Source organism: Delphinus delphis, chromosome 6 (genome assembly GCF_949987515.2).
Source record: "Delphinus delphis chromosome 6, mDelDel1.2, whole genome shotgun sequence".
NCBI classification, from domain to species: domain Eukaryota; kingdom Metazoa; phylum Chordata; class Mammalia; order Artiodactyla; family Delphinidae; genus Delphinus; species Delphinus delphis.
Window position 1 is genome coordinate 64,560,143 of NC_082688.1, and position 24,114 is coordinate 64,584,256.

The 24,114-nt window shown below is 34.4% G+C and overlaps 2 protein-coding genes across 2 annotated transcripts in view; one reads left to right on the forward strand and one right to left on the reverse strand.

Annotated features, from left to right (window-relative positions):
- SNAPC3 (small nuclear RNA activating complex polypeptide 3) overlaps positions 1 to 10,740 on the forward strand; it is a 44,093-nt gene extending 33,353 nt beyond the window's left edge. Inside the window, exons 6-9 of the mRNA XM_060014766.1 lie at positions 1,417 to 1,499; positions 2,710 to 2,874; positions 5,726 to 5,833; positions 10,420 to 10,740. Coding sequence (XP_059870749.1) covers positions 1,417 to 1,499; positions 2,710 to 2,874; positions 5,726 to 5,833; positions 10,420 to 10,567 — 504 coding nt within the window. The 3' untranslated portion in view covers positions 10,568 to 10,740. The remainder of the gene's footprint in view (positions 1 to 1,416; positions 1,500 to 2,709; positions 2,875 to 5,725; positions 5,834 to 10,419) is intronic.
- A 150-nt stretch (positions 10,741 to 10,890) lies between these two features.
- The window catches only part of PSIP1 (PC4 and SRSF1 interacting protein 1), a 41,675-nt gene continuing 28,451 nt past the window's right edge, over positions 10,891 to 24,114 (reverse strand). The window contains exons 9-16 of the mRNA XM_060014765.1: positions 22,954 to 23,182; positions 21,913 to 22,031; positions 19,107 to 19,162; positions 18,436 to 18,506; positions 18,116 to 18,217; positions 17,798 to 18,011; positions 16,225 to 16,336; positions 10,891 to 15,413 (exon numbers count right to left, since the gene is read on the reverse strand). Coding sequence (XP_059870748.1) covers positions 15,353 to 15,413; positions 16,225 to 16,336; positions 17,798 to 18,011; positions 18,116 to 18,217; positions 18,436 to 18,506; positions 19,107 to 19,162; positions 21,913 to 22,031; positions 22,954 to 23,182 — 964 coding nt within the window. The 3' untranslated portion in view covers positions 10,891 to 15,352. The remainder of the gene's footprint in view (positions 15,414 to 16,224; positions 16,337 to 17,797; positions 18,012 to 18,115; positions 18,218 to 18,435; positions 18,507 to 19,106; positions 19,163 to 21,912; positions 22,032 to 22,953; positions 23,183 to 24,114) is intronic.

A 24,114-nucleotide genomic window follows, 5' to 3' on the forward strand; every position in this document is an offset into this window, starting at 1 on the left:
TATGAACATATTTTTATATACACTAAACTTTGTTTTGTTTCCAAAATAAGGCAGTAGTGATTCTTTCAGAATCTTTATTTTGGACCCTAGCTTACCTGTTTGAAGGTTTAGAAGTATAGTAAGTGGTGTGTTTTGTGTTACAGCAGCTAGGCATGGCATTATAGTACGTTATATCCTTTTACCTCTGCAACCACATGGGAAGAACGTATTGGCTTTACTCAGATTTTACACGGGGAAACAAAGGGTCAGGAGGTTCAGTTGAGTAGTCTGAGAAGAAATAGCATAGCCAGTCTTAGAAGGGTGTCTGATACCAGTGCCAGGTGTCTGTAAGTGGGGGAATGAAGAAAAATAAGAAAGAAAAATCGAAGCTTCGAAGGAGGGAAATTAGGCTATCTTAGGGTGATATTATTTTAATGCCTGAAACTTATATATCTTTTATAGTTCATAAACTGCTTTTGATTCTCACCACAATCCTATAAGATAGCATAGCATGGCAGGTACTGTACAGGTGAGGAAACTGAGGTCTGAGGAGTAAGTGTAGGAAAAAGACATAGGTCTTCTGACTCTCACCCAGGGTCTAATTCTAAGCAAATGGTGAAGGACGAGTCTAACAGAGTGGTTCTTAGCGCTGGTTGCACATCTGAATCTCCTGAGGGGGTTGGGAAAATATTGGTGCCTGAGCCACATCATCAGAGAGTCTCACTTAATGGATCTGAGGTGAGACTTGGTCCGTGGTATTTTTATGATTCTGTTATAAGGTCAGAATTAAGAGACCACCCCTCTGATGGAAAGTCTGGTAGTCTGAAAGTTGAAACCTGAGGATTCTATGGTACTTTGGGCAAGATTGCTTGAATAAGAATAGATATTCACATTCTGCCTGCCTAAGAGTTACTGAAAATATACAGGGGGAATTTTTATAAAAGCCCATTGAAAATACAAAAGAGGACAGAACAACATAGCTCCACGATCATTGTCATTAACACTGGGGAAACATCAAAGATGTGGCTTTGTTTAGTTTTTAGTTCTGGTATCCAAAATAACTGTCACTGCCGTGTATGCATATAATAAAATAATGTTAAAGTTTATTTCATTTCTAATTGGGTTCCTTTCATGAATCTCAGTATACAAATTTAAATCAAACCTAGTGATTAAAACTACAAAAGGATAAAATTGAAAATAGCAGCAAGGATTGTGTCTTTATATCTTTATCCCTGGTAACCAACATAATACTTCCCACATAGGAGGTTCCTGTTAAATAATAAATTAATGAACTGAACATATTCTATGAAGTTGCATGACATTATTGTAAAACATATTAGTGTGATTTTATGACACACAAATGTGGAATTAATACTTAGAGCAATTTTATAATTGTTAATACTGTACTTTCTCTCAATACCATCTGTTCTCTTTCAGGACCTATATAAATCAGCCTTCTTTTATTTTGAAGGAACATTTTACAATGATAAAAGATACCCTGAATGCAGAGATTTGAGCAGGTATAACTTTCCAAAAATCCTAAAGTCTTTCCTGTTTCCCGTTGTCAAAATAGGGTTATCACCACAAATTCTGTTGTTGGTCTCTTAAGAATCTTTGCCAAGGAATTATTTTGTTAGATTGTTTTTTGTTTGTTTTGGGGTTAAAAAGTGTCTCTGAATTTTTAAAATATTTTCAAAGTTATCTGGTTGGCCTAGGTTATAGTAAGTTAATCAAATTTTTACCCCAAGAAGAAAATTTTCTTACCAAAGACATACATAGACCATTTCAAGATCTTTGCCAGCTATCTAGAATTATTTCTTCCTCCAGAAATTATAGTAAATCTTGTGTTGAGCCTTAGATACATCTGAAAAAAAAGATTAAATCCCACTTAAACACTTTATTAATCTCTGTTCTTCATGTTTAGGTGATAGTAAATTAATCTTTCACTATTTTTTCTGCTTGTCCAGTGTATACTGTTTGGAGTGGATATGTGTATGTAAGGTTGCTTATGTATATAACATGAAAAATCTATGTCTGACATCATGTTATCTACATAAAAGTATTACCATACTTTTATTATTGGTATCCTGGCAAATAGAGTACATATGTATATTTTTTCTGAGTGTTTATGTAAACTCTTTCATTATAGCCATCTGTATCTATATTCTAATGCAGCAGTTCTCAGACTTGGTCTCCGTACTCCTTTATACTGTAAATAATTGACTCCAAAGAGCTTTTGTTTATGTGGGTTATAGCTGTAAGTTGTATTAGAAATTGAAACTAAGAAATACTTTATTAACTAATTTAAATTTTCCAGTTACCATTAATAACAATTTTGTGAAAAATAACTTTTCCAGAACAAAATAAAAGAGTGAGAAGAGTGACGTTATACATTTTCCATTCAATCTGAAGTGATAACACACATCACATAGCCTCCAGATAACTGGCGTTTATGAGAGAATAAGAATTGAAAAGAGTTTTAAGATTACCGTAAAGATAATTTTGACCTCACAAACCTCTGTGGGAGTCTCAGGACCTTACTTTGAGAACTGCTGCTCTAATGGATACAGAAAAATTCAGAGTTCCTTCCTACTTGCAACATGTATCATCCACTCTGGTTTTCATTTCAAGTTGGTAGCTGTCCAGTTAATTCGGTGAGCTGGCTTTTGTGAAATATGCAGTTGCAAACCGCTTGGAGCAGTGATACATCCTTGCCGTTTTCCTCCTCAGAACCATCATTGAGTGGTCAGAGTCCCATGATAGAGGGTATGGAAAGTTTCAGACTGCTAAGATGGAAGATTTCACTTTCAATGACTTGTGTATTAAACTGGGTTTTCCTTACTTATACTGTCACCAGGGAGACTGTGAACACATTGTTGTCATTACTGACATAAGGTAAGTGGTAGAACTCAGAACATTTTGTTATTTGTCCTGTTTTCCTTTTCTTTATTTCACAGTATAAAAGCACAGGTAGTTTTGTTTGTTTGAAATAAGAGGAATAAAGGTAATCACTGCAGCTTCGTTCAGGAGCAGCAAAAATAACTGCTTGCTATGCAGTGACCAACTCTGCATCCATTTGCGTCTTCTATTGTTTGTCTTTTGGGAAATCTGTAATAATTACTTTAGTGACTAACCAGTGTGAGCCATTTGTAATGGTAGAATATGCCAAAAATAAAGAAAAATAACTGAAGCTTCTCTTTTGCCCGAGGACAGTGTATGACTTCTGTGAGTCTCCATGGGCCCCTTCCTCCATTAAAAAATATTTAAAAATTATATTTTATGACAGTGCTGGTATAAAGACAAACAATACAAGCTGGATATTTATTATAAAAAAAGAAATACTTTACTGTTTATTAAAGGGTTAAAAATCTGTAAATAAAAGTAAGTATCTTTGTATATTGGACAGCTATTATTCAGGTAATAGTCATCCACTTTGTATATCAGATAGGCCCTTTGCTTTGCAAATCTGCAGCTATATTTCTAGGTTTCTTCTCTTTTTGCCCAAATTTGAAGGAGGTAAAAGGTAACTGGGGAAAGAGAAGAGTAATTCTAATATTTGACAAATATGAAGGCTTTAATGCTTTGATAAAGATTTAGAGTGGTCAGGAATGAAATAGTCTAAAATGAGATTTAGGGATTAGTTATAAATTTTGTATAGCTGGTACCTCTAATGGATAAGGCTATTCATTTCCTTATTTAGGAACTCTCAGTTTATGAAGGACCATTATATAGGAATAAGCCCTGCTCTATCCTAGGCTTGATTTCTTCTGAGAGACGATTCAGATTGTTTTATGGAGCAATGATATACTCATTCTGGTGGTTTTAGAAAGTCCCTGCTTCCACTTTTTTGGGGTTTTAGTGACTGGTCTCTAAAAATTTACCTCCCATGCCCTCATTCTCAGGAAGCTACCAGAAGTACTTTACACAAAGAGTAAACCTTGAAAAAAGAAAACATGGAATGCAAAGCAAGAATAGATAAGAAAGACATAAAAGGAACTCTCAGAATGATGGGAAAGCAAACTCCCAGAATGATGGCTGTAGAACAGACCTAGAGAACAGCTTAGTCCAGAGATTGGAGCAGGACAGGGGACAAAGGAAGCATGTCCTGAGACTGCTAGACCTCCCATTGGTGTGTAGTCCATTTGGAAAGCATTTTTACCATTCTGTCAGCAAATAAGGAACTGAATTAGTGACAGGTACACTGAAACCTAAGCAAATGCGAACGAGAGAATTAGTAGCTAGAAAACAAAAGTGTTACACAGTAAAATGAACCTATAGTCAATTCTGTGGTTTAGGGGGATGTTTAATTCATTTGTCATAATTTAAACATTAAATATCTAGTTAACCAAAGTTTCGTAGTTCTGCAGAGGGATGTTGAGCTAAATTAAAAAGAGGCAGTTAAAAGAATAGAAAACAGTTGCCTCTACGGAAGAATTAATGAAGCAAGAGCCAGGAGAGCTCATAAACCTCATAGATTTATATGACTTAAAATTATATGGGGGCTTCCCTGGTGGCTGAGAGTGGTTGAGAGTCCACCTGCCGATGCAGGGGATGTGGGTTCGTGCCCCGATCCAGGAAGATCCCACATGCTGCGGAGCAGCTGGGCCCGTGAGCCATGGCCGCTGAGCCAGCGCATCTGGAGCCTGTGCTCCGCAACGGGAGAGACCACAGCAGTGAGAGGCCTGCGTACCTCAAAAAAAAAAAAAAAAAAAAAAAAATTATATGGGTTTACTTCTTGGATAAAGTGTTCTTTAAGTTTTTATAAAATGTTCTTGCTCTTCACTCAAATGAGGGAGAGTGTGCCTCAGTATAAGCATAAGATGGAAGACAGTCGACTTTTTTCTGGTGATCTGAGTTTCCTTACATTTCTTACAGTGTAGGCATATTGCTGTAGTGTCATTCCTTAAATTCAAGGCAACTTGGAAAAACAATTTACACTTGTTAAGCATGTGCACTGTAGGGCTTTCCTAAGGAGTTTTTTAATGTAACTGACTGCAAGTAATTTTTGTCTTACAGGAGGATTTAATCATTCAGTGCCATTCCATAGTTTAATAGTTGGTAAACTATTAAAAGTTTATTAATCATTTTCTGATGGTGAAGTTAATGTATTGCTACCCTTTCTTACTAAAAAAAAATCAAATTTTATAATTATCAGGGGCCTTTAAAATACTGTTGTGCATTCCATTCATTTTTCAGATGAAGAATCTGGGGTCCAGCATGGTTAATGGATTTATCCAAACCCACTAAGCTGATTAGTGGCATAGTGAGAACTGACTCCCACTTAAAATTTCTGAATTCTGACACCTAAAACTAAAGTCCTACCAATTCACATTATAACAGAAGCCAGATTTGGATTTTAATGAGAGCTCTTTTAGCAAAAAAAGAGCCATGTTTGTAACACAAAACCACTTAATCTAGGTAAAATAGTACTGAGTACACTTGCTCAGACTGTGTACTACGTGTTGAGCAAAGCAAGGATTCTCTGAAGGAATACATTCAAGAAATGCTGCCTACCGTATTTCCCTCTTAAGAGTCATAGTGCACATGGCCAAAAAGGGATTTGGGAAGTTTCACAGGAAAGAGAACATTGTTTAATCCCAAATGCTCTTTTGGAGAAAGTGTTTTGTGGAACACAATAAATTGAAAAATATACCTACTGTGTTCTTAATTTTGAGGTAAGGATATATTTCATTACGGATCACAAAAATTTGCACTACAATGTCATTTATTTTTTCATGTACAAAAGGCTTGTGCATCATAATGACTGCCTGGATAAGACACTCTATCCCCTTCTTATCAAGAAGCATTGGCTGTGGACCAGAAAATGTTTTGTTTGTAAAATGTACACAGCTAGGTAAGTGATTCTGATTTTTCCTTGAAAAGTATTGGTTTTTAACAGTCAAGTACTTTAGATTTTTGGTACTTCAGTTTTTTTCTGTTTTGAATTGAGGATTTACACTCCGGAATATAAATAATATACAGGGTTTTATCTAGTAGGAAAGCAGTACAAACAGTAGTACAAATCAGTTTAATAGGTTAGAGCCATGTTTTAGACAATAAGGAATCATGTATAATGGAAGTCTAGGGATTAGGTCAAACTTTAGTTTGGTTGATAATTTATGCTGGGTGATGTATGTCATCAGGGAGCCATATTCTTTCTGCCTCTTGTTAGCAGTTTACAAAGTTGGCTTCATCCACAGCTTCTCGATGATAAAAACAACACTGCATCTCATTTTTAATGAGGTCAGAATATGGTTGCATAAAATGTTGTGGTTTTGCATGTTTAGATTTTATTTAACTGTGGCTCAGAGTCAAAAGCCATTTAGACGAAAAGGGAAGAATTTAGTGTCATAAGTTTGTTTTGGGTTCCCCACCACAGTATGTTTTTTTTTTTTTAAACATCTTTATTGGAGTATAATTGCTTTACAGTGGTGTGTTAGTTTCTGCTGTATAACAAACTGAATCAGCTATATGTATATATATCCCCATATCTCCTCCCTCTTGCATCTCCCTCCCACCCTCCCTATCCCACCCCTCTAGGTGGTCACAAAGCACCGAGCTGGTCTCCCTGGTCTATGCAGCTGCTTCCCACTAGCTATCTATTTTACATTTGTTAGTGTATATATATGTCCAGGCCACTCTCTTAACTTCGTCCCAGCTTACCCTTCCCCCTCCCCCTCAAGTCCATTCTCTGTGTCTGCGTCTTTATTTCTGTCCTGCCCCTAGGTTCTTCAGAACCTTTTTTTTTTTTCTTTTTAGATTCCATATATATGTGTTAGCATACGGTATTTGTTTTTCTCTTTCTGACTTAGTTCACTCTGTATGTCAGACTCTAGGTCCATCCACCTCACTACAAATAATTCAGTTTCGTTTCTTTTTATGGCTGAGTAATATTCCATGTATATATGTGCCACATCTTCTTTATCCGTTCATCTGTTGATGGACACTTAGGCTGCTTCCATGTCCTGGCTGTTGTAAATAGAGCTGCAATGAACATTGTGGTACATGATGCTTTTTGAATTATGGTTTTCTCAGGGTCTGTGCCCAGTAGTGGGATTGCTTGGTCGTATGGTAGTTCTGTCTTTAGTTTTTTAAGGAACCTCCATAGTGTTCTCCATAGTGGCTGAATCAATTTACATTCCCACCAACAGTGCAAGAGGGTTCCCTTTTCTCCACACCCCCTCCAGCATTTATTGTCTGTAAATTTTTTGGTGATGGCCATTCTGACCGATGTGAGGTGATACCTCATTGTAGTTTTGATTTGCAATTCTCTAGTGATTAGTGATGTTGAGCATCCTTTCATGTGTTTGTTGGCTATCTGTATACCTTCTTTGGAGAAATGTCTATTTAGGTCTTCTGCCCACTTTTGGATTGGGTTTTTTTTTTTTTTTTTTTTTTTTTTTGAAATTGAGCTGCATGAGCTGCTTGTAAATTTTGGAGATTAATCCTTTGTCAGTTGCTTCATTTGCAAATATTTTCTCCCATTCTGAGGGTTGTCTTTTGGTCTTGTTTATGGTTTCCTTTGCTGTGCAAAAGCTTTGAAGTTTCATTAGGTCCCATTTGTTTATTTTTGTTTTTATTTCCATTTCTCTAGGAGGTGGGTCAAAAAGAATCTTGCTGTGATTTATGTCATAGAATGTTCTGCCTTTGTTTTCCTCTAAGAGTTTGATAGTGTCTGGCCTTACATTTAGGTCTTTAATCCATTTTGAGTTTTATTTTTGTGTATGGTGTTAGGGAGTGTTCTAATTTCATTCTTTCACATGTAGCTGTCCAGTTTTCCCAGCACCACTTATTGAAGAGGCTGTCTTTTCTCCATTGTATGTTCTTGCCTCCTTTATCAAAAATAAGGTGACCATATGTGCATGGGTTTATCTCTGGGCTTTCTATTCTTTTCCATTGATTTATATTTCTATTTTTGTGCCAGTACCATACTGTCTTGATTACTGTAGCTTTGTAGTATAGTCTGAAGTCTGGGAGCCTGATTCCTCCAGCTCCGTTTTTCTTTCTCAAGATTGCTTTGGCTATTCGGGGTCTTGTGTTTCCATGCAAATTGTTAAATATTTTGTTCTAGTTCTGTGAAAAATGCTAGTGGTAGTTTGATAGGGATTGCATTGAATCTGTAGATTGCTTTGAATCTGTAGATTGCTTTGGGTAGTATAGTCATTTTCACAATGTTGATTCTTCCAGTCCAAGAACATAGTATATTGCTCCATCTGTTTGTATCATCTTTAATTTCTTTCATCATTGTCTTATAGTTTTCTGCATACAGGTCTTCTGTCTCCTTAGGTAGGTTTATTCCTAGGTATTTTATTCTTCTTGTTGCAGTGGTAAATGAGAGTGTTTCCTTAATTTCTCTTTCAGATTTTTCATCATTAGTGTAAAGGAATGCAAGAGATTTCTGTGCATTAATTTTGTATCCTGCAACTTTACTGAATTCATTGATTAGCTCTAGTAGTTTTCTGGTAGCATCTTTAGGATTCTCAATGTATAGTATCATGTCATCTGCAAACAGTGACAGCTTTACTTCTTTTCCAATTTGGATTCCTTTTATTTCTTTTTCTTCTCTGATTGCTGTGGCTAAAACTTGCAAAACTATGTTGAATAATAGTGGTGAGAGTGGGCAACCTTGTCTTGTTCCTGATTTTAGTGGAAATGGTTTCAGTTTTTCACCATTGAGGAAGATGTTGGCTGTGGGTTTATCATATATGGCCTTCATTATGTTGAGGTAAGTTCCCTCTATGCCTACTTTCTGGAGGGTTTTTATTATAAATAGGTGTTGAATTTTGTTGAAAGCCTTTTCTGCATCTATTGATATGATCGTATGGTTTTCATCCTTCAATTTGTTAATATGGTGTATCACATTGATTGATTTGCATATATTCACAGTATGCTTTTCTAAATGATCAATAGGAAAACATGATAGATCAGTTATCAGATCGAAATGGAAATCAGGGGATGTCAAAACATTCCATGGGATGCAGAATTCAGATAGACTGAAAAATGTCATTTTCACTTAATGTGACATTTCAGGTCAAAAACCAAAATCTCATTTGAATAATGTTGCCCATATTCCCATTTGTATACATTTGTATTCCCATGGATACAAATATATATTTGTATCCTAAATTCTAGGTTAAAAACCTGGAGTTTTTACAATGAGTTAACACCAGTCAGAATGGCCATCATCAAAAAATCTACAGACAATAAATGCTGGAGAGGGTGTGGAGAAAAGGGAACCCTCTTGCACTCTTGTTGGGAATGTAAATTGATACAGCCACTATAGACAAGAGTATGGAGGTTCCTTAAAAAACTAAAAACAGAACTGCCATACGACCCAGCAGTCCTCCTACTGGGCATATACCCTGAGAAAACCATAATTCAGAAAGAAACATGTACCAGTGTTCATTGCAGCACTATTTACAATAGCCAGGACATGGAAGCAACCTAAGTGTCCATCGACAATGAATGAATAAAGAAGATGTGGCACATATATACAATGGAATATTACTCAGCCATTAAAAGAAACGAAATTTGTAGTGAGGTGGATGGACCTAGAGTCTGACATACAGAGTGAACTAAGTCAGAAAGAGAAAAACAAATACCGTATGTTAACACATATATATGGAATCTAAAAAATAAAAAATGGTTCTGAAGAACCTAAGGGCAGGACAAGAATAAAGACGCAGACATAGAGAATGGACTTGAGGACACGGGGAGGCGGAAGGGTAAGCTGGGACAAAGTGAGAGAGTGGCATTGATTTGTACCAAATGTAAAATAGCTAGCTAGTGGGAAGCAGCTGCATAGCACAGGGAGATCATCTGGGTGCTTTGTGACCACCTAGAGGGGTGGAATAGGGAGGGTGCGAGGGAGACCCAAGAGCGAGGGGATATGGGAATATATGTATATGTATAGCGGATTCACTTTGTTATTCAGCAGAAACTAACACACCACTGTAAAGCAATTATACTCCAATAAAGATGTTAAAAAAAATAAAAGCTGGAGTTTTCAAGTTAACCAGTACTAATTTACCAGTTAGAAAGATTAAGCAAAAAGTTTATCAAACCTGTAGTATATCTAATATTATGCATTTTCAAGATGGCCTATTAGAAGAAAACATTTGTGTTTATGTTAACAGTTTTTGAAGGATAGGTATGTCATGGCAAGTATGTGATGCTTTCAAGTATGAATTTACATTCTTTTCCACTTACCTTTAAGAAGCCTTTCAGAATGTAGTTGTCCTTTTGCCTTGTAGGGTATTGGTAGTGATATGTCTTATGTATACATGTGTATACAAAATTATATAAAGTACTATATAAATAAGCAAAAATAAGGCAATAGTGGGAATGTTATGTATACATATTATTACAGGTCATAACTACTGCAGCATATTAAAGCATGAAAAAGTCGATTATAATAATATACATCTTTTTTAACTACAGATGGGTGACGAACAATGACAGTTTTGCACCAGAGGACCCATGTTTCTTTTGTGATGTTTGCTTCCGAATGCTCCACTATGATTCAGAAGGCAACAAACTGGGGGAATTCCTCGCTTATCCTTATGTTGATCCTGGAACCTTTAGTTAATATCAAAATGTGTACCCTTTACTTCCAAGAAATGCCACGAGGAGCAGGATCTACCTGAGACCATCAGCTGAAGTTACCAACCCGGCAAAGAAAGTTCAAATCACAGGTCTTATTAAGCAACTTGAATGTATTTAAATGTTTTGAAATATATTAAATTATTTTAATATTCCAAAGCATAGTTTTTATTCAGTGCTTTTTTGCCCATTTTTGAGTTGTCTCATTGATTTGTAGGAGTGCTTTATGTATCCTGCGTACAAATCCTTTGTCAGATACAAGTATTCTGGTTTTCTCCCAGTCTGTAGTATGCCTATTCACTCTTTGTCCAGAGGGCTTTTTGCTCATCTATCATTATACATCAAGTGATGGAAGTGTTTTGAAAATTCTTTGAAGAATGTGAGCGCTACACCTTGTACCATGAGGCTTCCAAGGTAAAGATCCTCCAAATATCTGTAATAAAAATGAGGGAGAAGTTAATAAAAGCAGCTTATTTAATAAATACAATATTAAGAGTAGCTATTGTGTAATTTAATCTTACACTGAGCGCTTTTGTAATGTTAGGTTTTGTTTTGGTAGAAACTAGGCACACTTAACACTTCAGAAAGACTCACTACACGAATAACGAATGTATAAAGATCTTGAGTATACACTCATACCTTACAGAAGTAACACTTAAACTGAAGCTTCCTTTCTTGACCAGAAGTTTTGGAATCACAAATGCTGTTAGTTTAAAATGTATGTCAATTTAACATTTTCATGATTTAAAGGAATAGATTTTATCTAATATGACCAATGAATGGACATGGGAAATCAAGATCCTTTGGATTGCTAGCTGTGGATCACGATTCTTAGGCAATAATACACAGCATCCTGTATGCAAGAACACAATTGTTTTTCTATCCCAGCTCTTCATTCTTCTGGTTATGATACTCTAGTTATCCTATTCTCATTCTGGACCAAAGGGCAACTTTGATAAATTCTGAGGTCTAGATCCATGAGAGAAAATTGTAGCTACCTATATTGAAACGTTTTCTGGCAATCTTTATTGGTGGAAAATTTAATTCTGTTTAATACTTTTAGGAATGCTGGACAAATATTAAACAGAATTAAACACTTTAAATGTGTTGCACTTAAATTTCGCGTTCTCTCTTCTAGGTTATATTTAAATTCGGCTGGATTCCGCTTTCCCTGGATGGCTAAGAACATTTACTATATAAATCAAAAACTGATGAAGCCTAAAAGACTGTGTGTTTAAAAGGTTGACAGTGAAATGTTTTATGGACTTAAATGCCACATAAGTCAATTAAGTCGATTGGTTTGTAGAAGACGAGGACCTGTTTCTAGCGGTGGTCATATTCACCGATTCAGTCAATACACCAGAAAATCAGCATAAGGAAATAAGAGGTCCCTCCATGGCTGGCTGGCTGTTATTGCCTACATGTTTACTTTCATGTTTCCAATGATGCTGAATTAGAACAGATTGAAAATCCTGCTGGAAAACCAAAGATTTATCTAATTCTTTAAAGTTCCACAGGTAAAAATGAATTTTTGCTTCCTTTATTTTTAAACTGCATTCCTTATAGGTCTTCCATTAGTATGCAAGGGACTGTTTACTTTTATTTTCATCATTTCATATCTCAAAACAGCAAATTCCAGAAAGTGGATTGTCATAAAGCAGCATTAATCCATGCGTCGCACCAATCAATTTATTTTACTGGCAAAGAAGGCTGTCAGTTAAAACATTACTGCTATTGAAATTCTTATTTTGTTCTTCTTTGAGATTATTCTTCTGCTGGTTCTTAAGGTTAACTTCTTCACCAAAGTTACAAAGGCTCGGATACCTTTCTATTATCATTTCCTGGTGAGGTCTAAAGGCCTACCATACTATTCTCAGAACTTGCCAATGTATTGCATATCAGTTATACAGGTCTCCCACTATGTTGAGCTCAAAAGAAACCCCTAACTTGAAGTAGGCATATTTAAGATGTCTTGAATCAGGGATTTTCTAGCTGTAAAATTCAGTTTTAAACACATGACAAACTACAGTCAACATTTTATCTAAAGAAGCCAAATATGAAAATGTTATGAACTTATTAGTCAACGTCCTCTGTAGTTAGAAATGAATGAAATTTTGATATACTAGTGGATGGACAGGCACAAAATGATTACCTAGAAAAGCAATGCCTATTTTAGGCTTCAGTATCCTTTAAGGATAATTTGACCTTTCTCCCAATCAAATTTCAGTGCCTCTGTCATCTCTGAGGTTGGAAAATTACACGGCATAAATATGTAAACACATTTTTGGACTATATAGCAGCTTCTCCATTTCTTAATATGTAATTATGGGTTTGCTATTTCCAATAGATCCTTTCTCTGGATAAGTTGTATTAGTGAAGCCCTCACAGAGCCCTGTAAAAGCCTTTGCTCTTGTACAGGATTAGATGGCAGACCTGCTCTTGACCTGACGTCTTTAACCAGGTAAGTGTGTATGGGTACGCTACAATCAATGTGTCAGCAAAAACTGGATAAAATCTGTCATCCTACTATTTGAAATCATTCCAGTCAAGCTGTTTCAGGTTCTCCAATTTAGATGATACAGCTGAAATTTGTCTAGAGCAGCTGAGAAAACATGCAACAACTGATTCTGCCAAGTCATGTGTAACTTACTCTTTTAAATGTTATCTGATGGTTAAAAAAAAAAATCACAAGAGATGTTGCTTATATATTAAAAAAAATACGTTTGGGTTGGGGCTGGCTATCTCATTTAAAGTATCTCTTACTGGCTTGTTCAGCTATGTAGTTTTGGTCAAATACAAATTTAAATTGAGCCAGTGCTCCCGAAAATTGATACCTGTTTATATGACTTTTTCTTAAGAGTTCTGAGAATAGTAGTTATCTGTGAATCAACCTATGACAAAAAATTTTTTTCTTGAAATGAGGGTAAAGAGAAGGCAACAGTGTTTTAACGCTACATGAACCAACTGGCTAGAGCAAGGTCAGCCCATAAAAGCAGACATAAATAATCAGAATGCTACTATATTTCTCTCCAGCATTTGAATAGTTTGTGGTTTCTTGGTAAAACTATATAGATCCTTTGGGTCACCGAAAAAGAAGGAAGGGTAAACCAAAAGATAACATTTCCTTTATTTTTAGCATTTTGAGCTTATGTTTTAGTAACCCTGTGTCCCCAAATAATACAGTTTCTATGACCAAGTATACTCTCTTGGAAACAAATCCAGAATTCCAGCACAGTTTTATAAATGGCAAAGAAGTAATATACTAGTAGACTTTGATAGAAAAATTCTTTAATCAAAACAAGTTTACATGTTGACACTTATGGCTTAACTAGAATAAATCTGTCCAAATTTAAATTGTATTAAGGACCAAACATATAATAGCAAGAGTTCCCTCAAAACAGTGGGTCCTAGTTCCATTGTAAGACCTCTCAAAAGCAAAACCCCCAATTACTGAAATGTTTCAAACTTTTCATCTGTAGATGAAAACAATTACTCGAGAGGTCAAAGCATAAGATGCATGTCACATGCAAACACTGGTAATTAAGCCTTTTCCCCATATTCAGTTTCTAAACATGAGAAGTGTCTTTTTAAGCTACTGCAAACCACCAACTGACCTAGTATTCAAAATACCTTAGAAATGCTAAGTTACCCTTAAATTTTGTGTTAACCTTGGTTCACCCTGATTTAGTCCGTATCCATGAATATACAGACAACTCCTTTACTTTTGTCTACTGTGTTTCCACTTTTTGCAATCCTGTCACATGTATGACATAGAAATAAAAATTCCCTTCTGGTATAGCCATGTTTTCAAATGGGTTAGTTTCCTTATATAGTATTTACTTTTATTTACTGCAAAAGTATTATGGATTGCATTTTTTCCAATTAAAAAAATACTTAGTGACTTCTTTAATGTGTGACTTTTTAAAAAATTCAGAAACTCGAGACATTTCTCAAAAATAAACTTTTATCATTTAGTTTTCAGTTTCAGCTACTAGTGCCTGTAAAGGATCTTAAATGGTTGAACCCTAAAGCCAGATTCATTCCTATATATACTCCTGCACACTGCAGGAAACTCATGTGACTTCACTGAATTCCCAGCCACAAAACTAAATTACCTTCAAAAGTTAACATGAGTTTTGTACCCCGTAGAACAGTTCAACGTCAGTTGGATATCTAGTTGTCATACAAAAAGGCATACAGACCACACATTGTTACAAAGCAGCAGGATAATGTAGCACAATGTAGACTGCGATTAAAATTAACTTTTGATAAAAGGGAGGGAGTGAATACTTGTATAGAAGTAACATTTTATCTACCGTAAAAATGATTAACTTCTACAAAACCCACAAACAAAAGACAGTCTGGTAAATCCAAGATTTGTAAAAACTATGCACAAAACCCACAGTATTTGGGAAAAGAGGAAAGGTTTATACAAGTAGCAGTTTTAAAAATGTAACCTTTTTCTACTATCAATTACGTACACACACTAATTGAAAATATACTACAACCAATGTCTGGAAAAGCAGTTTAACATTTCCTAAAATGGACTTTCCCTCACATTTACTGTATAATGTAGCTGTTAATACTACACAAGTACAATCAGCAATGTTTAGTCACTTTTAAACAAAGATAAGGAGATTTCTCCCTCAAAACAAGTTTTAAACATCAAAACCTATGCTTATAAAAATTTAAAACTTTCAGCAGTCTAAATATTTCGAATGAAAACCATTACAAACTTCTCAAATGTTCTTTATATTCCAGGTATGTCAACCTAGTTATCTAGTGTAGAATCCTTCAGAGATATTTCAGTCTCTCTCTCTTCACTGGATGGCCTAAAGAAAAGGGGGAAAGAAAGGTGTGACAACTGGGGTTAGGATTTTTTCCTCAGGAGGAAAAAAGATATTAAGTCTGTGCATTTGTTTTGAAAATCACCGAAAGAATTTTTTCCGTGACTTATTATTAATTGTTATTTTATGTCCAAAATTTTATTTTACCATGTTGTGTCTTCTTCACAAAGTAATATGCACATCAAGCAAAATAACTCAGGGAAGCATCATGGCCCAGGCCCTTTCCCACCATTTCCAGCTTTAAAATGAATTCTCTTTAAAGAACATGAAAGTGTTATACCTGTGATACCAACATATTATACATCTTAAGAAGAGAGGGTAATATACACACGGACAAGATTTCCCTGAATTTCAGAATTAAAGGATGCTTGATTCCAAGTCCGTAAAGTGTACGGTGGACAAACCAAGATTTGGATAACTACGGTTACATACCTAATTATTTTAGAGTGGGTATGATAATACAACACAGCCTATGATTCTAGATCTAATTTCTGTATCCTGTCAAAATTCAAGAAGTATGGACATGGGTCATTATTAAAGGTACTATCAGTGGAAGAAGTCCAAGGAATAGTTATTTTTTTTAACAGGAGTCCTGCCTTGCTCTATTCCCTTTAATACAGTGGCATATTAGTTTCAAGCGAAGTTTCTTTACGGCTTGGCCATTTTAATTCGCGTCTTGAATCCTGAATTCAGGAAGTGAGTGATGAAAATAAATCCCTTACACAAATAATCTTGGAACAGCAATGTGATTTAAAAATTAAAACATACATCACAACCCAGTAAAACATGTCCTCACTTTTTCTTACTGCTGGCCTCGTGGTTGTCTTTGCTTTCTTCATTGCTGTCTCCATTATGTTGTGGTTGATTATTGTCTTGAGCATCCGATCCTCCATTTAGAGTCTTCGAACCTTTATAAAGATTTCAATGGAAAAACTGTTAGAGAGACCCAAAATCAAAAATAAAACATAGTCCCAAAGTTTCTAATACTGCATTTTATTTGAAATTACATTGTAATCCTTTGGGTAGACAAGGCACAATAAGAAATGGGGTTACGACATATATCTATCCATATAAGAAGTAGGTTACTAATCTGATTATTCCATTTGTTACTGTTATCAGGAACACGAAAGGGTGGTACAACTCTTTGGAGCATTATGATTTATTCTAGTTCTTAGAAAAAGCAGTGTGAATCACAGTAAGATTTTGTATTTAACAACAAAACGTGGCAAAGTAGTTAATTAACATGATTTCGTCTCTTATGACAAAATGATGAGGGCTTCCCGGTAAATATTATTTCATTAACAAATCTCTAAGGAGACCTATATCATTCCCTAATAACTGAGTAAACAAAATTCAACTCCTTTGGAACATTTTTTTTCTACTTTAAGCAGTTGCTGCTAAGATGTTTTAGTACCGTGGAATTGGGGAAGCTGCTAATTTTGGGGAAAGTGGCTAATGGTACAGGCAGACCTCGATTTATTGCGCTTCACTTTGCTGTGCTTCGTAGATACTGCATTTTTTTTTTTTTTTTTTACAAATTCAACGTTTGTGGTAACCCTGCATCAAACATGTTTATCAGCACCATTTTCCCAGCAGCATTTGATCACTCCACTTCTCTGTGTCACATTTTGGTAATTCTCACAGTATTTCAAACTTTTTGACTCTTGTTATATTTGTTATAGTGATCTGTGGTCAAGTGATATTTGATGTTACTACTATGACTCATGACTCACTGAAGGCTCAGATTTGTTAACATTTTCTTAGCAACGAAGTATTTTTTTTATTAAGGTATGTACATTGTTTTTTTAGACATAATCCTACTGCACACTTAACAGATTACAGTATAGGGTAAAAAACTTTAATACACCCTGGGAAACCAAAAAACTCATGTGACTCACTTTATTACAGTAGTCTGGAACCAAACCTGTGGGGTATGCCTGTAACTATGGATTCTGTTTTAGGCGTCTGTCATATATACATCCTAAAATATTTATGATTGAAATAGTGTATCTGGAATTTGCTTCAAAGTAATCTTCAGGGGTGTCACAGAGAAACTTGATGGGGATATAAAAAAGCAATGCTCATGTATTGATAACTGCAGAAGCTGAGTGATGGGGACATGGGAAGTTCATTTCCCTCGACTATCTGTGTAGGTTAGAAATGTTTCCTAATTTAAATGGAAAAAGAATAGCAACGACTACTACTACTAATTTAAACTTGATGAAAAAGAAACCCAGAAGCTAAGGCTGATCATGTTCTGCTAAGGGCGTTATGACACTTTCTCATCATTCAATATAGATAAGGTATTAATAGGATTAAATATTGAAGCCATTTTTTAAAAGTAGTTCCAGCGAACAGTTACCACATACCTGTTTGTTCCTTTTCTAGCTTTTTGTTTGGCCCTTTCTTCCCTTGATCTTTGGTTTTATTTGCTTCCTCATGCTGTCTTTGTTCGGCAAGAGATTTATTCAGCACTTGTGTGATCACAGAATCTCCTTCGCCAACCAAAAACATGTTCTTAAACTTGTTATACAACATTGTAGACTTTTCCATGATAACCTGACTAACTTTGAATCGCCGTATCTGAGAAAACAAAACATATAATTTTCTTAATTTTTTAAATGTTACTTAATGAAGTGGTGATAATGAGGAAATTTTAAAAATCCACATGACTCAAGATCACTTACTTTTTTCAGTGTTGTAATCATCTCTGTGTGTTTTTGAGCTTGCTGCATTGTGACCTGAAGTGAAGCAAGTTCATCCAAGGCCTCAATACATCTGTTCACATCCTTCATGACAAAATAGTAATTTCGTAACTGTTAATTACCACAACCCATATAATCTATTTCTAGAGATTACTTTTAAAATCTCAAACAACAAGGCAGTACAAAATAACCAGTAATAGTCTGTTATCTCAAATTTACACACTTATAAAATCATGTGAGAAAATAAAATATGAAGCTATAAAAGCAGCACTGTATTTTTAAATGAGGTATTAAACACTTACAAGATTATCAATTTTGAGTGAATTTTTAATTTCAGCATGTATCCTTTGAAGTCGAGAATCCATTGATGTTTCTATAAATTAAAATGTGAAACACAGTAAATAGATTTTCCAAAACCAGTATTTTTGTATAATCTAAGCAAAGTATAATGGAAAGATTTGGTAAATTTATAAAAATGTTCTTTGTAATCTGCCTACATCATTAAGAAGTTATCTGCCATTTTTAGTATTTAGGAAACCAACATTCATCATATAAGCAAAGAATCACCATCTAGCTGCATGTTGCTAAAAAAAACCAGTCTGCATCCAATAACTCCTCTTCTGCAATCCTTAAGGCACTGCTTCATCCTTACACATTTAACCAAAACTAAAAAATCCATCTGAAACTAGATTTGTCAGAAATTGTAAAACATCTAGCTTTAGGCCATGTTATAAAAATTTGACTTCATCATATATTGAGCAGTAAAATAATAAACATGACTCCTTAGCAAGTTCACCTGATAACACTTAAAAACAATGCAAGGTATATAGAATCCATTAGGGATGTGAAATGTGTACTTGGAGGATAAGAACATAAAATGACCAGTTTCAAAACCTATACAGTTAAGTGTCTGTAAAACTTCCTTTCTTTGTAGAATACAATTTTATACATCTTAGAAAGTGAAATAACTAACCTCGCTTCTTCTCCACTTTCTTAACTTCTGGCTTCTTTCCTTCATCTTTATTCTGCCTATCAAATGTTAACACAAATATTTCAAAAACATTGGAACTTTGTGACTGGTTACCAAATGCCCACAATCCCTCATGTAAAAGTTAAAATTTTTTTTATTTAAAATAGTGGCCTAGATCACAAGGAATTGACTGTAATTTTTAGAACTCGGTAATGCCACATTAGTATTAATTAGTATAAATATAAGCAAAACTCAAAACGTAAAAATTAACATGCTAAAGAAATCTAACAATTTAATTTTACAGTGGCATTACAAATAAATTTTAATGGCTGCCTCGGTGAAATTTTGTTCCAACAATACTGTGTTAAATGTTAAAAGACCAACTTTAGGGTCAGTGGATAAACAGGCCATAGTGGGAAGAGAATGCCTATGTTTCATGAATTTTACATCACAATTATTTTTTAAAATAGCACATCAAAATAGACTGATTTAATTGTTCCCACATCTCCCAAGGGTAGATAATTTGAGGGGTTCAAAGTTAGTTTCAAGGTTAAATAGACTGTTTATAATACTACTAGATTAAAATGGTGTGGGATTTTTTTTGTGCCAAAATATCAAACTTAAATGACATTCACTAACATTTACATACCATTTCACAAATGAAAAGGTACCATTTTACTGTAAATCACAAAAATAACCATTTAAAAATGAATTCTTAATAATTTCTAGTACCTTGACTTGGAGTTCGGGCCCTATTATAATAAACCAACTGAAATAGACAAGAACAAAAAAATATCTAAAAATCAGGTATTTTTTTTAAAAAACTTTATTTTAAAATTTTGGTTACAGTTTCATTTTTGTTTTCTTAACAAGTCTACTGTTTAATCTCTCAGGATTAAAAAACAATGATTAATCTTCTAAAGAACTGAACAACAAAGGAATGTCAAGGGGAAGGGCACAACTGCCCCATTCTCTGGGGGTATAGTAGCTACTCCAGTTTAACACCTAGCTTCAAAACAAAATGAATTTTTATATTTTCTAAATGAAATAATGTACAACCACCATCTTCATCTGAGCTTATTATAACTTTCAAACACAAAGCTTCATTTTAAGCTTGGTAAAAAACTTTTTTAACAGGAATGATGGCCGACCTTAGTATGTAGTGTGTATCTTACAGGAAATGTTTTTTAACAATCATTAACACAGTAATAATGCCATTAATGAAGTCCTCAATTTAGAATCTGGAACATTCTTCCATCAAGGGGGGGGAGGGGGAAATTCAGTCCAATGAGTCTGTCTCAAGATCTTCATCTCTTGTTTGCTCCACTTGTATTCTCTTTTCAGTAACTGGATTAATGCTTTGAGCCCAAAATGAGATATATTTTTTATTACTGTAGATTACATGTTGTTTGGCTGGGAATACAATACAATAAACTTTATTTTGCATAATGCATTTCATACAAGCTGCATCTGAAATGCTTTACAGAGCAAAACTGTCCAAGTACAAAGTTTTGTAATAACAGGAGAAGGAAAGAAAACACAAATATTAGAATTTGAGAAAGTTACATTCGGAGGACATTCAAAAAGAAATTGAAACACATAAAGATTAACTGAGATACTGAAGAAGGGTTGGGCTAGATTTACTAAGCAACAGCTATTTTTATATCTTAATTTGGGGAGCACAATAAAGTTAAAAGCAACAAACAGTCCAACAACTTTTCAGTGAAAGGACAGGAAAGGATAGGTAACAAAAAATAACTCTAGTATTTACATAAATGGTCAAAGTTTAACATTAAAGGGAGTAACATTTCTGAGCTTTAGATCAATTTTTAAATTACTCCCTCAAGTAGCTAAAACTGCTTATATATCCTCCAAAAAAACTAAGAAAGCAGATGGTCAAATGCTATACTTATCAAGAAAGACTTTCGGCTTACAGATTATATATAAAAAAAGTACAAAATTACTTAAGAATAGTTTTAAGAATTTCACTGTTTTTTATTAAGTTTGTCTTAGTGACCTAGAGCATGTTTTTAAAATCACCTCCTCACTAAAACAACAAAAAAAACAGTTTAGTCAGAATAATGCAAGACGCTTCACAAAGAAAGAAAGGCCTTTCAGAGAAAGAACTCAGAAGTGACAGTCTAAAGATAACTAGGAAAACAAATGTAATAAACATGAAGCCTAATCATCATTGGCATTGCTATTTTCTCTCTTATAAAATTATTTTATAGAATAAACTTAAAGGGGAAAGAAATTCCCCATGGTAAGTATATTGTCTCCAGGTATCAAAACTTCTTAGCTTGAACTTGATTTATATTGCACACATCTAATGCAAACCCTGTCAGCCTTTAAATTTTCTTTTACTGGCTTCTTGGGTTTCCAACTGTGCTTTTGTTATTTTTGCTGGTCTTCTGGGGGAGGGCTGCTGGTGGTATGACAAATATGGGTATTTCTTTCATTCCTTCTCCACCAATTTATTATCTTTCTCTATTTAATATTATACAAGAAAATAGTAGAGGATAAGGACATTTACTACAAAGCCACTATAACAGTTAAGCCCTATCTGCACTTTCAGTTTAAATTAAAAATAATTCACAGGGTGATTATCTCAGTAAATTTCATCCTCTTTACTCAGGAAAGAATGAAGCCTGAAACATGATTATCATATACTGAGGACATTTTTCTAACACACTGGAAAAGTCACTTCTTTAAAAGGCTTCAGAAAGTCTGGAAAACGAGATTCTATTGTTTAAACATTTCATGCTAGCTTAAAAAAAGAAATCGAAATTTAGAAAAAGAAAATACTTACTGCTCAGTTTCCATTTGTTCCTCTTGCTTGCGTTTTCTTTCTGCTGTTTCTTTCTCATGTTGGCCTTTCAGCATATTCCTTCTATGAGCAGTTTGAAAGTTTCTTCCACCTTTTCTCTTCTGTTTTATTTGAGAATTAGGATGCTTTTAGTTAACTATCAAGTCAGTGACTAATGCTTCTATGATTATAATCTTGGGAGAAAAGAAGCAACTAGTTTTCTTAAGGGATGAATAAATTACTAATTTAAATAAAACCCTCATAATTACATGTTGTTGCTATCTAAATTTAACTTTCCCCTTGATGATTTTGGGATTTATAATCTATTTACTGCACTGCTATAGGAATGATATGCTTTGGTTAAAGTACCTCAGGCTATTTGCCTCTGTACTATGACTTTGACTTCAGTACCTGTTTACTGACAAGTACCTGCTCAACCTACCGAATTTAGTTTTGGGGTCCTGAAGTACTAATAAATTAGATAAACATAAATGAAAAGCCTATACAACCTGGGTCTGTAGATTTCCAAGGCTATACACAAAACTTGTGTTTTTATACAGAAAAGAACGTACAGCTTTAATGAAATTCCTAAACAACTGTTGTATTCAAATAAAGTACCACCAATAAAATGTACCCTAAATAGGCCTGAAGTGTTAAGAATTTCATTGAGGTAAATAATAAAAATCTATGTATAAATGTACCTTTTTACATCTGTCTTCACTGGTCACAACCTATCTGGCTTAATTCGCTACTTTCCTACCTTTTCTGTCAATAGGTAGGTGGGGTTACTGGAAGTTTATCATGTGACATTTAATTTCCATGTAATTGTGAAAAGGTAAGATAAACTTAGGATGTACAATAAAGTTTCAAATATGCTTTTTAACACAGGTAATTCAAGTTTATTCAGAAAGGTAAAGAAATTCATTTTAACTTTTAATCACATTTATAGACTTTCATAAAGATACTGAAACTTTCCTAAAGATTAAGAACTACATAGGAAACTAAAATAGAACAAATATTTTATTTGATATGCAAACGTTCTACCTTTTCACCTTCTTGATCATCCCCTTCCTCTTCAGAATCAGAGGTTGATGTAAGCCCTGTTTTAGCTAAATTTTTCCTTTTTGATTCAACTTCTTTTTTCCCCTCTTTTTTATCTGGCTCTTTTCTTGGCTTATCTTCTTCCTTCTGGCCCTCTTCATCCTTTTTAAGCTGCTTTTTAGGTTGTTTTTCCTCTTGCCCCTTTTTCTTACTTTTGTCTTCTTCAGTTACCCTATTTCACAGGCACAACAATGAAAAATAATCTTTTATGTATCATTAGTACTTGTCATTCAGCCACCTCTCTGAGTTAACTGAGTAAGTACTCTGGATAACAATAAGCTACATGCAGTTTGTTTTTTATTTAAAAACAAATTTTAAATATCTTTAAGTAAAATATAATGGAGTGTCATTATCAACCAATCATAAAAGGAAAATATCCTTTTAATATGAGTTAGAAGATAGAAAAATTACAGTGGCATTAGGGTAATAGAAAAGTGATTTTTTTTCCCTTTGTTTTCCATGTTTTTTGTAATGTGCCTCATTCACTTAAAAGTAATATTGAGTACTATCTCATATGCCATGGTACCGTTCTTGACTTTGGGGAACAGCCGTGTATAAGATGTGTAAGATGCCTAGATTTTATGGAGCTCATATTCTACATATTTATAAAAGTAGCCATGCTGGGAAAAATACAATTGCAGAATCAAACTGCGTAATGGTGAAATACGGTCATTTTAAAATTTAAAGAAATATGCTTTGTAATGTAAAAGGCTCCCAACTGACACATATAATGGTAAAATATATGGCCAATTAACCTTAATATTAAATTGTTCAAGGAATTTCATTGAGACTTACACATATTATGTAATTACATCAATGGATTTGAAAGCTGGAAAGGACCCCAGATCATTTAGTCCAACCCATTCCATTTAACGAATGAGAAAATGATGGTGCAAAAGGTCAAATAGCCCAATATCTCAATTCCAAATCCACTGACCTACCAGACAACTGCTTCCTTGAACCCTTAAGATTATTAAATTGGAAAAGAAAAAAAAAATCACTTTATTTCTTTAGAAATTTTTTGTCACGTAACTACCATTGGCTATGTTTATTTTTAAATGTTATATAGGTTTCATCCTTTACTTTTAATCAATGGAAGAAAAA